We start from the raw sequence: 18,111 nt of genomic DNA on the forward strand, positions 1-18,111 counted from the left end.
ACTTACGTTTAATTTTCTAATACTTTAATATCTATAAAATTACAAAAACTTATATATATATATATATATATATATATATATATGTTTCATAACCATACATCCGATCCTCCTAATAAAAGTTTGGGAAACTGTTAGGAATTACCCCGGACAGGTTTTCGCATATACTTCAAGGGTTGGCCATCCAATATATTTAGATCATTATTTGTTTTGCCTAAAACTAATTAGCACGTTTTATCAGTACGAATCGAATGTTTTGTTCAAATAGGTTGATGCGTGTTCCTACAATCATCGACGAAAGTTTGTATCTAAACACACACACATATTTTTTCTAAGGTATGTCAAAATTCAGAAACCTCTGAAACGTAAAGATATATAAAAACTTTCACTTTCGACATTTTTGCGATTACTATATATAACTTACCCTACGGAAGTTAAAAAATTAAGTTATTTAATCAATATTAATTAATACACAGAGTTTTTTTCAGATATATTTATATGCACTCGTCAACATATTTATATAATGCCCTAAGGCTTTGCAGACCTAGCAGACCCCGCCTTCCGCCAGCCCTGATTTTCAAAAGAAATATTAATGATTTAAAAAAATATTGATAAATCACTTCAAAGTAATTATATAAACTTTTCAAAAGAAATGACATATATAAGCTGATATAAAAAATAGTAAAAATCGCTGAACAAAATCGTAAAGATGCTTATACGAATTCAACAAATTTTAATGAATACAATGAAATAAAATTATTAACCTGTTCTTAAATTAGAATTCAAAATTTACACTAATATACATTTATATACACCGAGGAATAAAATTCTAAATCATATGGTTAATCATAATTTATATAAATCAAATATTGACAATAATAACAATCATAATGATCATTTATAATTCAAGATAGAAAACTAGTTGATACTGGTATTTTGCCTTGAGGCAAGTTACATGAACTTCCCGAAATGTGTAAATAATCGACTTAATCAATAAAAAATAAATTAATTTATGAGTGATTAAAATTATTCCGAGTGGATTTATTACACATCATTGCAAACGAACGAACAAACACGTTAACTCGGAGTATTTTCTAAAAGCAAATTTTCAATAATCAATAAATTTAATTAATCAATAATTATAATTGAACCAGTTTCCGTAGGACTTTAATAGTTTATTATGTTCAATTTTTATGTTCAAGGCCAAGTACACTATCGTTATACCAACTAAATCATCTAATTTTATTTTTAACAAACGTCAAAAAAACATTTTCTCTAACTTTGATAAATTTTTAAAATTAAACTATTTGTCAAATGACTTTTAAATTTCTGAAATCGGTTCAGGCGTTTTTGAGAAAACGTCGGTTAAAGGTCTAATTTTGACAAATGCCAAGAAAACATACTAATTTTTGCAAACTTTGACGAATTTTTAAAGCTAAACCAGTTGTCGTAGGACCGTAATATTTTAGATGATCATAAAAATCGTCGAAATTTTTTTTTTTAAACTTTATTAAGAGAACGGCCCGGCCGATCTCTACCAAAAACTAATCAGCACGATTCCCAACTAATATCTTTCGAACGGTTTTTGAATTTTCAAAATCAATTCAGAATTGCAGGCTAAAACGTAGACGAAAAATTTTTCACTTTTCTGCGATTTATAAAGAAACAGCTTGGCCGATCGTCGCATAAAACTGATAAACAATAGTCCTCATCGAGTTACATCGAGTGGCTTTTAAATTTTTGAAATCAGTCTAGCCGTTTTTGAGAAAACGACGATTTACGACAAAAAATCTGTTCACATACACACACATACTTTTTCCAAATTTGGGCTCATTCGATTGAGAATGGCTTGAAACGTCGAGAAAACATAAAATTAGCAATTCGGATTTTTTGATGAAAACATAAACTTCTCCTTGGGGAAGTTAACTAGTGGTGTATGGCATTGTAAGTTAAGGCAAATTGCTGGAACTTCCCGTACTGTAATGATATATTCGAGGAAAATTAAATGTTTTCAAATATAAATATAAAAGTAAATAAACAAAACTCAATCAATCAAATTTGAAATAAAGGGCATTGTCTAATATTTATAAGAAATATATAAACTGAATTACAAAGTTAAAATTATTTATTTCAAGTATATAAGTAAGCATTTGAACTTTAGGTAGAATTCAAATTAAAATCCACGTAGAAAGTTTTTTGAATCATTCAAATCGGATGCTTAGTTCTCTCAAAAACAGATATTTTTTGCACATTTTGCTTGGTATCTGCAAAACGATTGGATCTGCCTTTGCCAAAAACTAATCACCACTTCTCCTCATCATTACAAATTGAAGTTTTTTGCATCAATCAAATCGGATGTTTCATTCTCTCAAAAACTCGATTTCTATTTTCTGTACCATCAAATCGGTTGATCGGGGCGCCCGAAAACGTGAACGAAAAAATGCGGACACACAAAACACACACACTTCCATTTTATCTGAGGTGTGCCAAAATGTTCAGAAACTTTCAAAACGTGAAAAAATGTAAAAAATTTCATTTTCGATTTTTGGTCCATTACTATAACTTACCCTACGAAATAAATATGAAATGAATAAGTTGCTTTTTACAACTATGTATAAATAAACTAAAAAATGCCGCCCCAAAATAAGCGCCGCCGGGGCGGACCGCCCTAGGTACGCCACTGATTCCGTGAAAACCTTTCAGACTTAATATTAAAATAGTTATTATTTGCAACCGGACTGTCTCTTTTTACTCCGCAATGCGACGACAATTTTTGAAACATAGCAGAATATTAGCTGGGAATTTAACTGGACGTATTTAGATAGTTTTTTTTGTTTGATATGTGTTATTTGATATTTGTTATTTGTGGCGTAGTTGTTGTGGTTTTCAAAGTGTTATTGCCACAAGTCAAATTTGATCTTTGGTATAAATTACACTTTTTTCAATATTTTGCTTTTTCTTTAAAATTTTTCTTTAAAATTGAAATTGAAAATATATGTAATTTGACTTCTCCACATTATGTAAAGCTTATTTTGCCAACCTTCTAATATCGCTCAACCACCAGTTACATTTGCTATTTTCCACCATAACAGCTATGTACATATAACAAATGCAGCTCAATCATAGTTATTAAGTCATAATTAATGACAACTATCTAACAAAAATAATGGAATTATTGACAAATACTCATCAATGACAAATGACAAATAAACAAAATACTCTCACCAATGCAAATGAAATTTAAATACTAAAAAATATGACTATCAATTTTTTTAAATCAAGTCAAAGTTTTTTTTTATTTAAAAGAGTTATTATTATTTAATTTTTGTATGTGTTTTTTATATGTTACTGTTTTTTGTATGGAATATTTATTAAAATGCGGAAAAACACGAAAAGTGGCCCTTCGGAAACAGATCCACTTCTAATAGAACATGCATTTGAAGTAAGGGATCCAATTATTAAAGAACCATGCTTGTGTTTGAAAGGACAAAGTCGATCATTTCGGCTATTAATCGTGTTGCTACTTGTGATAATCACATGTTGGTATGTGTCACCCTCATTGATTTACCATAAAGAATTTTTATTCACACTGGACAGAAATAATCAGCCATCTCATATCATTTCTAAAAAGTTTGTTAGTTTTGGACTAGACACCTCACTCCTTGGAAGAAACTTTGGATATTTGAACCTCAGCGGTGATTCTACCTCACACTTCATTAGACATCTTGCACCCGCCTATTTGAGATTTGGAGGAACTTTGTCCGATCGCCTATTATTATTCATAGAAAATGGTTCTAACCTAAAAAGTAAAGTTGATATGTTATTTGATAATAGTATTTGCTCTTACGAACATAGAGGTTGCAAAAAAACAGAGTCTGATGATATTCTAATATTAACAGGCGAAGATTTGCTGCAAATAGCTAATTTTGCAAGTAAAACAGGTTTAACATTATTATTTGATCTGAATGTACTATTACGTAGTAATAACACATGGTGTTCCAAAACTGCTGAGGACATACTAAAATTTTGTGATACTCACAATCTAGATATTAATTGGCAATTAGGAAATGAACCTAATTCATTTAAACATGTTTTTGGAGCACCTGTCGAAGCTGCACAACTTGCAAAAGATTACAAAACGTTGAGGGAGATTTTATCTAGATACCCTCGGTATTCAAGATCCTTAATTACTGGTCCAGAAACTACTAGACCTCTTTCATATGATAGCGTTACTGTAGCTGAATCAAATGGCAATATAAATGTGTTTTCTTGGCACCAGTATTATATGAGCGGTAGGAAAGCTGTTCTTAGTAACTTTCTCGATCCAAATATGTTTAATTTACTTCAGGATCAAATTCAAATTGTGAAAAAAATAATTTCCAAGTATGGATCTACAAATATGCCAATATGGCTATCTGAGACTGGTTCAGCTTATGAAGGTGGTGCGCCTGACTTATCAAATACATTTGCTGGTAGTTTTATATACTTGGATAAATTAGGATTGTCTGCAAAACTTGGAATAGATGCAGTTATAAGACAAAGTTTATACGGGGCTGCATACATAATGATTTCAGAACAAATGCAACCACTACCAGATTTTTGGATCGCTATACTACATAAAATGTTTGTGGGTGAACGAGTTTTAAAGTCACAAAGCCACTCTAATGGACTTATTCGGCTTTATGCACATTGTACACCAAATAGTGCACGTTGTTTGAATAACTCAACATTAACAGTATTTGGTATGAATTTGAAGGACTGTAATCAAATTGTTCGGTTTAATGGAGCTTTGTATAATAGCATGCCTGCTATTGTAATGGCGTATTATGTAACACCATATAAAGACAATCTCCAAGCCACACGTGCAGTCCTCAATGGGATGGTTTTAAAACTGACAGAAGATGGAAATTTGCCAATATTCAAGCCAATATTGCTTGATTTGCGACATCCAATATATATACCGAAATATTCAATTGCGTTTTGGGTATTACATGGTGTGGATTTTCCTGCTTGTAATTAAATATATTCATCATATGTTTTTTTTATAATACTCAAAATCAATTGTATCAAACATTATATAATTAAAAATCATACAAGTCAATTAAATTTACATATATAAACAAGAATATGTACGCATAATATGTATTGTCAAACCATAGAATTTATATATTTAAAATTGTTCACTGATATTGCGTGTTCAAAATATATACATATGTATGTTAAAAACGAAATTTTTGTTTAGATTTTTAATTATAAATATAACACAGCTACGCGTGATCACAACACAGCAAGTGAACTAAAATTCTTCTACAGTATATTAGTAGTACTAACATTATTAGTATTATAAAATACCTAAATCGTATATATATTAAGTTTATCTACAAATCAATTCAATGCACATGGACGCAAAAACGATGCCTTATTTCGTTCAGGTGTCATTTTCATCTCATTGGCGTTTCATTTTTGATGGGATAATTGAAATATATTCAAAGAGAATAGTTTCTTCGTTCCGATCTTTGCTCTTTTATATCGTAATTTCCATACATATCGAGTTGATGATTAGAAGGTTAATGTTGTATGTTGAATTACAGGAGCTGGTTTGTTGCAGCATTACATACGCACTGGGAAGTCGAAAGAGGAAATAATTAAGATGATTTACCAGTTCTGCGTCTCGCTCAAGATACAGACGGCGCGAGTTTGCGAAGGCGTCAGTCAGCTGTTCGGGGTGAGTACGCGCACCGCGACTTAGTCGAATATATCGTGAAAACTAGCTGTAAGTGGAATTCTGTCTTAAGGCAATTAAGGCATCGTGCCTCAAGGCAAATTGCTGGAACTTCCCGTACCAAAAATTATTATTTTTTTGAAAAAAATTTACTTCGAAAAAATAAGATTTTTGACAAACAATTAGACAAAAAATTACTTTTTTTTGAAAAAGAAAAATTTTTTTTTAATTTTTTTTTTTAATTTTTTTTTTTTGAAAAAAAAATGTTTTCTTTATTTTGACATATTTTGAAAGATCTAAACTTTTTTTCAAAGCAATCGTACTGCTTTAACTGCATAAAGACGAAATATCAAACCGCGTAAGCGCCGCGTCGACGTCTAACGCGTAAACATTGGTACGGAACCCATAGGAATGTAAGCCAAAATTATACTTATTGTTAAAATCTCTATAAAATATCTCATAATTTGATGTGCATATGTCTAATGATCATTTTTGACCGCCAAATGGCATTTTTTTTTACTTTTTTCATTAGATCTCCGAGACCGCTGGACCTGCCTTTATGAAAATTTGATCGGTTCTTCACCTTATCAATACAAGTAAAATGTTTTTTGAATTATTAAAATCGGACGCTCCGTTCTCTTAAAAACTGAGTTACCGTTTTCGGCACTTTTTGCCCCGTATCTTTGGAACGGCTAGACCTGACTTCGCCAAAAACTAATCAGCACGTCTCCTTATCAATACGAATCGAATGTTTTTTGAATTATTCAAATCGGTTGATCCGTGTTCCCGAAATCGTCGACGAAAATTTGTAATCGCACATACATACACACACGTACATACATACATACATACATACATACATACATACATACATACACACACACACACACACACACACACACATACATCCATTTTTTCTAAGGTATGCCAAAATATTCAGAAACCTCTGAAATGTAAAGATATATAAAAATTTTCATTTTCGATTTTTTTGCGATTACTATAACTTACCCTACGGCATCGTGCCTTAAGGCAAATTGCTGGAACTTCCCGTACCAATAATTATTATTTTTTTAAAAACGATCAACATTTTTGAAAAAAAATTATTTAAAAAAAAATTAGATTTTTGAGAAACTATAAATTTGACAAAAAATTACTTTTTTTGAAAAAAAATATTTTTTTTTGAAAAAAAAAATGTTTTCTTCATTTTGACATATTTTGAAAATTCTGAACTTTTGAATTCTGAAAAATGTCATAGCGCGTAAGCGCCGCGTCGCCGCCTGACGGATAAACATTGGTAAGAAATCCATAGGAATGTAAACAAAATTTATACTTATTGTTAAAATCTCTAACATATCTGATAGTTTGATGTGCATATGTCTAATGATCATTTTTGACCGCCAAATGGCATTTCTTTTACTTTTTTCATTAGATCTCCGAAACCATTAGGCCTGCTTTTATGAAAATTTGATCAATTCTTTATCTTGTCAATACAAGTAAAATGTTTTTTTGAATTATTCAAATCGGACACTCCGTTCTCTTGAAAACTGAGTTACCATTTTTGGCACTTTTTGCTCCGTATCTTTGAAACGGCTAGACCTGCCTTTGCCAAAAACTAATCAGCACGTCTCCTTATTAATACGAATCGAATGTTTTTTGAGTTATTCAAATCGGTTGATCGGTGTTCCCGAAATCGTCGACGAAAATTTGTATTGGCACACACATACATACACGCACACACACATACATCCATTTTTTCTAAGGTATGCCAAAATATTCAGAAACCTTTGAAACGTAAAGATATATAAACATTTTCATTTTCGATTTTTTTGCAATTACTATAACTTGCCCTACGGTAAGTTAATAATTTGTGATTTTTGTAACATTATTTGGATATTTTATATGTAATTTGTAGAAAAATCATTTAAAATATAAAAACTATAGATCAACCAATTTAAATGGATCGCAAACACGGTCGCTTCGACATTTTGTTCCGCAATTTTGTTTCCGCAATTCATAGAGGCCAACTATAACATGTAAATTTGATCTAGGTTTAATTAACTTCCCTTAGAGTAAGTTATAGCAATCGCAAAAAATCGACAATCTTATATATCTTTACGTTACTAAGTTTTCTAGACATTTTGGCATACATTAGAAAAAAAAGTTGTATGCGTGTGTGTGTGTGTTTTTTTTTTGTCCACATTAATTCTACAACAGTATCTTCGAGTCAATATCTCTTCTACAGCGTCCCGTAGAGCACTAAATCCCGGGCACACGAAGAACACGTGCTCAGCATCTTCTTGTACGCGCGCGCGCGCGTGTTTGTGTGTATGTTTGTGTAAATACAATTTTTCGTCGACGATTTCGAGAGCACGAATCAACCGATTTGAATGATTCAAAAAACGTTCGATTTATATGGGTAAACAGCTGATTAGTTTTTGGCCAAGGCAGGTCCAGCTGTTGCGAAGATACAAGACAAAAAGTTCCAAAAATGGAAATTAAGTTTTTGAGAAAATGGAGCGTCCGATTTCAATATTTCAAAAATCATTTCACTTGTATTGACAGAGCTTGCCCGTAGGTAAGCGGTTAAGAGCGACGGGACTTGGTTCAGAGGTCCCGGGTTCGATACCCACTTCGAGCAGCCTGTTGTCAGGCAGCAGTGACAACGATTTTTACTTGGAAATATAGATAGCAATATGTTTCCAAGTGAAAATAACCCTTACCCGGCATTGCTGCACCAATAAAAAAAAGTCAGCCCTATTAGATTAATTTTAATAACGCTGAAACTTTAAAGAAGTTTTAGCCCAACAGCTCATAGGATGTAAGGTTCTGATTGCTGTTAAGAATATTCAAAAAAAATAAAAACTTGTATTGACAAAATGGATAGTTTGGTTCAAAGTTCAAAGTGCTGTCATATATGGAGAGATTTGATACTGCGGCGAGAGCAGCAAAGACTTTGAGGCGGCCGTATTCTCAAACTATCAATTTTACAAATAAACGGTTTTCTAAAGAATTGTAGGAATTTTTCTCTAGTTTAATTCGTACATAGATACTTTTATCGTAGAATGAGCCAGAAAGGAGATATTTTAAAAAAGCTGTTTTTTGACGCCATTTTTTCAATATGGCGGCAACTTGCCGTTCAAATTTGAGGTGGCAAAGTTGATTTTCGTAAAGAGCACCTCGAAATCTATAAGATTACCAATTTTCAGAATTCGCGGAGTACTGTACCGGCAAAACGACAAAATGACTGGACCATTATGGGTCCCGTATCAATGTTTACCCGATATTTCGTGTCTAAAACAGATACGCAGCGCTTGCTTTGATCACTATTGACCGACCAGTGGCATTACTTTTTTTATTGAATCTCCGAAACTGCTGGACCTGCATTCCCAAAAAATTAATCAGTTTTTTATTTAGACAATACAAATAAAATGGTTTTTTGAATCACTCAACTCGGATACTTTGTATTAAAACCTGAATATAGCAAGTTTATAATAATATGTAACATCTTTATTGTTAGGAAGAAACTAGAATGAAATGCGGAAAGAATGTGACAATAATATCGCATTCATTCGAATGACAAAACGAAAGTAGAGATAGTACTGATGGTATCGAAAAGAGTTGATTGTCTGTGCATGCGCTCATTATTAGTACTAAATTAGACAAACAAGTGGAAAAACTTGCTTTCAAAACATGAAAATACCGCATTCCACGTCGTTGTTGAGAAAACAATGTTTAATGGCCAGTTCGTGCAGCAGAATGATTCTTACTTCTTATGATATTCATCTAGTTGCTTGTTTGTCATAACCAGGCCCTAGTTTTCGATTGATACTGGACGTGACCCTGTAGGTGCGTGCATCTGATACAATTCAGGCAATCGATATTATTTTTGGCCGTCTGATTTACTATTAATAACATTATTTTGCTAATAATTGACACAATTATTAATGAAGTCGGCTAAATTAATTATACTGAATGCTGAGAGCAGATGACATAAAGCAAATTGTAGAGTGATCTATATATATTTATTATTATAAAATATCCAATAGATGAAAATCAATCACATCACCAATCGCAGTATAATTTATTTATAGTAATCGATTTCTTATTTAGAACATTTATCATAATAATGCGAATCGACAATAACCAGAACTATGGGTTTTATGATCTGTTGTCATGTAAGTTACTAGTCTTGTATTATTCGGGGCAACAATGCCCAGAAAGAATATTTTCAAAAATGATTCAGAACAGAATTAGTAAATATTTTCAGTAATAATATTGCTAGGAAATTTCTATCAAAATTACTGAATATGTTATATAGCATATTTTTCACCCACATCGTTTATTTTTTTTTTTGCTAATTCAATTTTTTTTTTAATTTTTCTATTACTTTTTTTTCATTTTTACAAGCGCCTTTTGTAGTATTTTTTATAATTGCTTATTTATTGTAATGAAAAAAACTACTGTACTTACGTTTTTAAATTGAGTTATTATTAAATACAAATTTTCAATTGAGAAACAGATGTTATATTATTGTTAAGTAAATACAAACGGTATTTGTTAATGAAAATTACGCAAATATATAGTTTATTTGCAGTACCATCCAAGGTTACGAAAGCTAACAAAAACATATATATATATATATATATATATATATATATATATATATTTGTTTATTTATGATATACTACTCTTTGTCTTTAGCACGAATAAATTTTATTATAATGACATAAAAGACTACTTCTGGGCCTTAATATAAATATTTCACTTTTCAATATGCAATCATGCATGTTTCATACACGTTATAATTTCATCAAGTATACAAAAACTGCGTAACAATTAAGTAAAATAAACATTTCCACCATATAATTCAGAACACTGGTTTTTGTTTTCATTTCTATTCAATCGCTTTCTTATGACAATGGCCTATTATTTTCTGGATAATTATTAACTACGATGATACGTGGAGCGACGTGTCGACATCTCGGACAATGAAAAATAATAAATAATAAAAATTAAAATCACGCTAGCCATAAAATTACCAACGTATCTAAAGTTAAATATCTTCTCCATACGAAATGGAACTTGTGCAATAATGCTAAAAACCTGACACGATTGTATATGAAGCCGAGATAGATGCTTTGCATGTTAACGTATCAGTCGAGCTGAACTTGTTCTGCGATCAAAAATATACTTAAAATTAAGTTCGAAGTTCCTAACAAACCATTTTGTTTTCGTTTATATTGTAAAAGTTCGTGTATTGCAACATTTGTATAGACCATAACCGCATGTCTCACTTGCTTATAACATCTACAGTTTAGAGTTACTATTATACAAAATAGTAGTAACAAAAATATTTATAAATAACTAGATGACCCAACAGACGTTGTCCTGTACCCATTTCTACATATTTTTAATATAATATACTAAGACTTACTGTTTACCTAAAAACAACAATTTTTGTTTTTTAAATTACTCTTCACGCCAAAATGCATATACTTTTATAATATGAGCGATGTTAAATGTAGAACTGCTTTAAATAAAATGATGAGTCTCAATTCCCACACTATATTGGAAATTGAAGTTTTTTAAACGGTATAACATAATCATAAACATAACATAACACTGGCATTTCACGTTGGATTAAATTAATTTAATTTTTTATTATTTAAGATATCCAAAATTGCATCCTAAACTTCTCCTAATCGATATCATGAGGGCCGAATTGTATGTATTCATCTTTATTTTCCCGTTTGTTGTTATAAAGTGAAGTTTTTACGAATTTTAAAAATATTGTGGAAAGATTAGTAAAGATGCTATTATTTCTACAATATTGCACATACATCCCAGTACTTTATAATCACATACATCCTAGAAAATTTCCTTAACAAACTTCAGAAAGATTTATCAAAATCCGAATAACCGTTTAGGAGTATACAGTGAGTGCTTATAATATAATATGATATGAACTTTATAAAATAGCAATAAAGCTCAAATTGATTCTAAGTTTTAGTTAGAAAAATTTTGTATGTGAAAAAGAAAAGGACTGTTTTTAGGGGTTTCCCGTCAATTATTCGATTTTTTCTCGTCGTAAGAACCATCCTTGGACTTCAACGAACATTTTAAAAAAAGAATTGGCCAAATTGGTCCAGGCGTTATTGAGTTATGCGCTTAGCAACACATTTTGCTATCCATTTTTATATATAAGATAACTTTTAGCCATAAAAAATATTTCTAAAAAATCTTTAGTATAAAAAATAACTGGTGGTGAAAGAGGCAACTAACACAAATTAAATGGATGGTTTACCCACTGCAACGTATGCCTCATATAAATGCTCTTTGGGCTTATTGCAAGAGCCACCATGAAACTGATTTGATTTAAATTGAATTGGAACATTTTGGTATTAAAGAGTTTTATATATTACTATAGGTGCCCGGTCACGCGTTTCTGTGTTATGCATATAAATAAAAATCTAAACAAAAATGCGATTTTGTTACATTTAGTTAGCCATCGAGGTGAAAAATCTCGATATCGTCGCTTGTATCATTCGTGATTGATTGTTGAACTGTATTAGGTGCATCTGCGAGTGAAATATCCCATTTAGCATCGCAATATATAAGTTTATAAGCATGTCAGCAGTAAACATGCTGTAAAATCCAAACAAGATACACAATTTTCAAGCATATAACACATGTCAAACAACGAACTATGAAAATATGTACAGAAATTTTTTCAGTTAGTCTTTTTTTCTAAAAAAATATCATCTTTTCCCTTTTACCCCCTGGCTACATTTTTGCACAATGCACTTTTTTTACATAAAGTTATTCCTGAATATTCATCAGCGAAGTTGGAAAAATTATTAATTCAATTTAACTCTTGTAAAATTCCTTTTTTAACTTAAGGTACTTTTGTATTTAGTATTATCTTATTTTTTACACTTTTGCCAGGTTCAGTCGGTCCTTTTTAATATAATCTAGAAAATGTTCTATAAATACAAATGAGTATAAAATTATATATATGAGTTCTATTAGAGTACTGGCTTAAAAAAAAATGATTTGCGAAAAAGGAGTGCAATAAAGCCATAACGTGTATTTTCATACTAACATTTCGAAAAAGTTGATGCTTTGAGTTTCTGATAACACTTGAGGCTCGTTTAATATTGTTTGTGGGTATGAATAAAACTCTTACTACAATTTAATGATATTCATCTAAATCTTCCTATTAAATGTGATTGAACATCAATTTGTAAAAACCATTTGACATTTGACGTATAAGCCGTCGTCCGTTGCTTCATTTGAATTACGCTTCTACAAAAATTTTCAAATTTAAAATGTAAAGCTTCTAGGCGGCTTTGAAATAATATCTCACCTTTTGCACTATCTTTGGATTGACAGAAATTTTTCAAGACTAAGACTGGCCAAATTCGTACAGCCATTTTAAAGTTTTACCATACACATCATAATACCGAATATATATATACATTTATTCACTCAATCTATATTTTATGAAAATGTATATCATCACTACTGCTTGATCCCGAGCTGCACGCAACGCTGAATTTACAGAAATTTGTACAATAATGATTGGCTATCTGCAAGGCCAAGGCTATAGCTCTTGCGCCACATACTACCAAATATGAACTAATATATGTTCATAGTTTATTGAAAATAATAATTCTTTGGGAAAAATTAACCAATCGAATCAAATCGTATTGGTGCGATATTAAAGCCATCGAACAATATTCTACTATCAATACGTTTTACAAAATACTGTTTTTAATTTTATTACATTTAAAATGTTTTTTCAATAAAGGAAAGTTACATATCTCTCAATCGTAGTAAAACAGAAACATTATCGATTTTTTCTGACTTTCTACTTTAATATTGGAGAAAAAACGTGTCAGTAGATTGATATCATATATCATAAAACAACAGTATATACAGACTGTTCAAATATTAATTAGAACGAAAACAAAATTTATTAAGTCAATTAAATTTTGATTATAGGTCAAGAAACTTGCATAATATTTATCGTTCCGTATAGTAATTAAATCATTCAAAGTTTGTTTAATGAAATATTTATATTTATACACACCTATAAATGTTATTTTATAGTATTTGAATTATGCTTAGGTAATTAAGTATATTTTATGTAGTATAATTAAGTAATTTAGAACTACGTTTAGGTTTTTGTACTCACATTGAATTGTATGAAAAATAATTATGTTATTAAACGTTTTTATTTTGGGTTATTAATAAGCTGACCATACGTACCGGATTGGCCGGGACGGTCCCGGTTTTAGCAGTATTTGTCCCGGTTTTAGCAATATTTGTCCCGGATTGTCCCGGTTTGCCAATATTTTTTCAAATATATTTCAACTAAAATTTGAACCGAAAAAATGTGCATATTAATTAAAAAAAAAGATTTTACAACAAATACTCTTTTTTCGTCTTTTCTTTTCACAGGTGTATCTTTTATCCTGTTTTTGCAATTATTTTTTGCCTATTTGGAGTAAAACCTAAAAGCCAATGACCTTTGACAAGTTTTAGTTTTTTCTTGGCCTTGCTTGCAAAATAGTACTGTCATTTTGTTCATTGTCTGAGCATGTCATTTTGTCCAGAATTGAACAAAAATCAATGATTAATCAAAATTTCCGCAAACACCTGATTATTATTATTAAAATTGATAGAATTACTAGTTCTGACATAAGTTATTTGATTGTAATTGGAATAATTAAGTATATCAATAAATAGGTCTTCAAAAAAAAAAACAGAAAATCACCCTCAAAATAAACTTTTGAAGGTGCTATATACGTTTGAACTACGTATTGCGGCTTTCTTCATGCAAGTCGCGGAAACGTTAATAAAACTAATCAATTCTTAAATAAGGCCATATTTTCCCTATTTGTTATTTTAAATAATATTTAAGTTATTTATGATAAATAACAATCTCCCCGTCCCGGATTAGCATATTTTTGTTTAACGCCCCGGATTTGATACAGAAAAATATAATATTATTTTTATAATTTAATTAATTTAATGCTTTCATTAATTTTGTTTTTTCGACGTTTCAAGCCATTCTGAATCGAATGAGACCAAATTTGGAAAAAGTGTGTGTGTGTGTGTATATGAACAGATATTTTGCCCTAAATAGACGTTTTCTCATAAACGGCTGGACCGATTTCAAAAATTTAAAAGCCATTCGATGCATCTCGATGAGGACTAGCGTTTGTCAGTTTTGTGCGACGATCTGCCGAGCCGTTTCTTTATAATTTGGAAAAAAGTGTTAAACTTTACGTCCACGTTTAAGCTCATACTACCGAATCGATTTTAAAAAATCAAAAACTGTTCAAAAGATATTAGTTGGGAATGATACTGATTAGTTTTATGTGAAAATCTCTCTAGCCGTTTTCTTGCAAATAATAGTTGAAAAAAAATATGCCGATTTTTATGAAATTTTTTTTTGGCGATATATATCATGGTCTTAGAGAACTTACTGAAATATTACGGCCTTACGACAAGTAGTTTAATTTTAAAAATTCATCAAAGTTTGAGAAAATAAGTAGTTTTTTGACGTTTGTTAAAATTAAAATTAGATTTTCAGTTGCGTGTAATAAATCCACCAGGAATACTTTTAATCAATCATAAATTTTTATTTTATTGATTAAGTCGATTATTTACACATATCGGGAAGTTCATGTAACTTGCTTCAAGGCAAAATACTAATACCAACAAGTTTATTTATTAATTCTATTCTCCTCAGGGTGAAGTCATCTATGTCCTGGAACGTGTGAGTATTGGCCCCGATGAGATTTGTTCATTTGTAATTGGCGACGCTTGCGGAGATGTCTACAACCCTTACCACGAATGGGAAGTCGCTTTTCCTCCAGTTCCAAAACCATCGCCCGATAGCTCTGTAAGTAGATAGAAACATAGAAAATAATAGTACATACAGAAAATATTTGGTTGATACTTCTGATTTAGCAGTATGCGTCTGGAAAATAATTGCTAAAAAAATCTTAACTTGCGATAGATAAATCTGTTTTAGTTCTACCAATTTAATTATTAAAAATTAAAATATCAGTTAATACTGAACATTACATCTAGATATGTAGATATGTAGATATTAGGGTTTGTCGGTTTTCAAAAACCGTTTTTTTTGGCGAAAATTATGGAATTCGAAAACCGGTTTTTAGCGAAAAAAGTCGGTTTTTACTGTATATGTGGAAATGACAAATATAACCAAATATAAAATATAGATGAAAGCGTTTTGATTCTTGAAATCATATCGGTTCAATAGCATTTCATATCTTATCAGTCTGCAATGGTTCCCAGAAAGGTTTTGTATATATTAATTTAGTTTTTTATACCAGTGTATATATTAATTTAAATCAGTGTGACTTCTTCTTGAAAAAGTAACTTCCTCTACTCAAACTTAAAAAAAAAGAGTTTTAAACCCTAGAAGCCACAAAGAACAAAAAACTTAGAATTATTATATCAGGCTTTAAAAACAATTAAGTATAATTTGGTCGCAAGTATGAGAGTATTTTCTATTTCAGGAATTTTTGTGAGTAAACAAAGGACACGTCTAAGTAGCAATTCGATAGACGTTCTCAGTTTTTTGAAATCGTATTTTATTAAACAAAAAAACAATTAGAATGTTTAAAATTAATTAAATAAAATTACTCGGAACAGACAATACTCGAGTTTAGCTTAATTGTTTTTAAAACTAAAACTTATATTAAAAAGTATGTATCAAAATGTATCTAATATTTCTTTATTTATTTATTTCTTCAATGATTTTTTTTTTATTTAGAAATTTATTATTTTTATTTATTCGAAAACTTTCCTTTCACTACCATGAAAATATTTTAATTTTTATATGTGAAAATGATTCATAAATACGAATAATTATTTTCAAAGTTATTTAATCAAGACAAACAATTATTTTTTAGTTCTACTAAAGAAAATTAAAATAATTTTGTTTACTATCTATAAAATGGAACAATAAATACATTCAGTCAAATACTGCTCTAAATTACACTAAATTTGCGGATAAATTACAGAATGTTTGAGCAAAAATTTATTTTCTATATAAAATTCGAAAACCGGTTAAAACCGTTTTTTTTTAGTAAAATGAAAATTCGAAAACCGGTTTTCTGAAATGTCGGTTTTTGTATAAACTTTAGTAGCACCTATATCAGTTTTCTAAAGGAGAGGTGTGTTTTTGCCAGGTATACCGATTTGCTAATTTTATGTTTTCTCGATGCTTCTAATTATTCTAAACCATTTGACATTAAATTTGGAAGAAGTGTGCGTGTATGTGCATACGTTAGCCACAATTTCAATTTTTCTTTGGAAACTGCTGCACTTATTTCAAAAATTTAAAATCATTCCCGTTTGAATTGAGACGATCGACCGAGCCTGTTCTTTAGAATTAGCAAAAAAGTGTAAGTTTTTTGTCTACGTTTTTGCATAAAATCCTGAACCGATTTTGGTAATTTAAAAATGGTATCATTTAGGAATCATGATGATCAGTTTTACAGATTACAATTTCTAAATATATATATAATTCTGACAGCTAACATGATTGATAAATAAAGAAGAATATAGTCTTCTACATGCTTCTTCTTGACGAACTAAAGCTACATTTTCTTTAAAATATGGAATTTTTAATTTTTTCTTAAGTATGTTAGCAAAAATTAGAAAATAGAAAAGCATTTTGGTATACAATTATCATAATATATTTGAAAAATATATATGCCCATAAGAATGAGCTAAATTTTTATAATAAAAATGCAGGTTTCGATAACATTCAAATGCTCGGCTAAGCATATGAATTAGACCGTAAGTTACAAACGGTTTTTGACTCCGATAATTACATAGCACTTAAAAATTAATTATTTTATTTTATGTTTTAGAACAGAACTTATAAGTTCTTATTGCTTGTAAATATAACCGTAATTAAATTACCATCGTATCTTCCAATTTGCATAAATATTCATTTCTATCACTAAACAAATCATAATACAATTTACAAAAGCATGAATTTGAAAAGATAAATAATAATGAATTCAAAGTTTGATTATATGACACTCTATAAGGTTAGTGATTGATTATTATTACATATCAATATATATTAATTTAAAAACATTAAACCATTGATAATTTATGAGTAACGAGTCATTTTTCTGGGTCTTATTCGATACTAACATAACACATATTATGTGAGTAATACTTGATAATTACCATTATTTAATTTTTGTTATTAATTCGATAGTTTTTGTTATTAACTAGTATTTATTTTGACATAATTATCATGAGCAGGTTCTCTAATATAAATATTTGTACGAAACCGTAATAAGAATTTTATAAATATTTAATGTATAACAATG

The 18,111-nt window shown here is 29.9% G+C and overlaps 1 protein-coding gene across 2 annotated transcripts in view; it reads left to right on the top strand.

Annotated features, from left to right (window-relative positions):
- LOC113377000 (sphingomyelin phosphodiesterase-like) overlaps nucleotides 1-18,111 on the top strand; it is an 85,723-nt gene that overhangs the window by 48,868 nt on the left and 18,744 nt on the right. For both annotated transcript variants that reach the window (XR_003367079.1, XM_026617153.1), the window contains exons 5-6: nucleotides 5,589-5,722; nucleotides 15,480-15,632. Coding sequence is in view for 1 of the 2 variants with exons in the window: in XM_026617153.1 (XP_026472938.1) it covers nucleotides 5,589-5,722; nucleotides 15,480-15,632 (287 nt within the window). In the remaining variant the exon portion in view is untranslated. The remainder of the gene's footprint in view (nucleotides 1-5,588; nucleotides 5,723-15,479; nucleotides 15,633-18,111) is intronic.

Source organism: Ctenocephalides felis, unplaced genomic scaffold (assembly GCF_003426905.1).
Source record: "Ctenocephalides felis isolate EL2017-DRISC unplaced genomic scaffold, ASM342690v1 CF-g0.4_SCAFFOLD_01886, whole genome shotgun sequence".
NCBI lineage: Eukaryota > Metazoa > Arthropoda > Insecta > Siphonaptera > Pulicidae > Ctenocephalides > Ctenocephalides felis.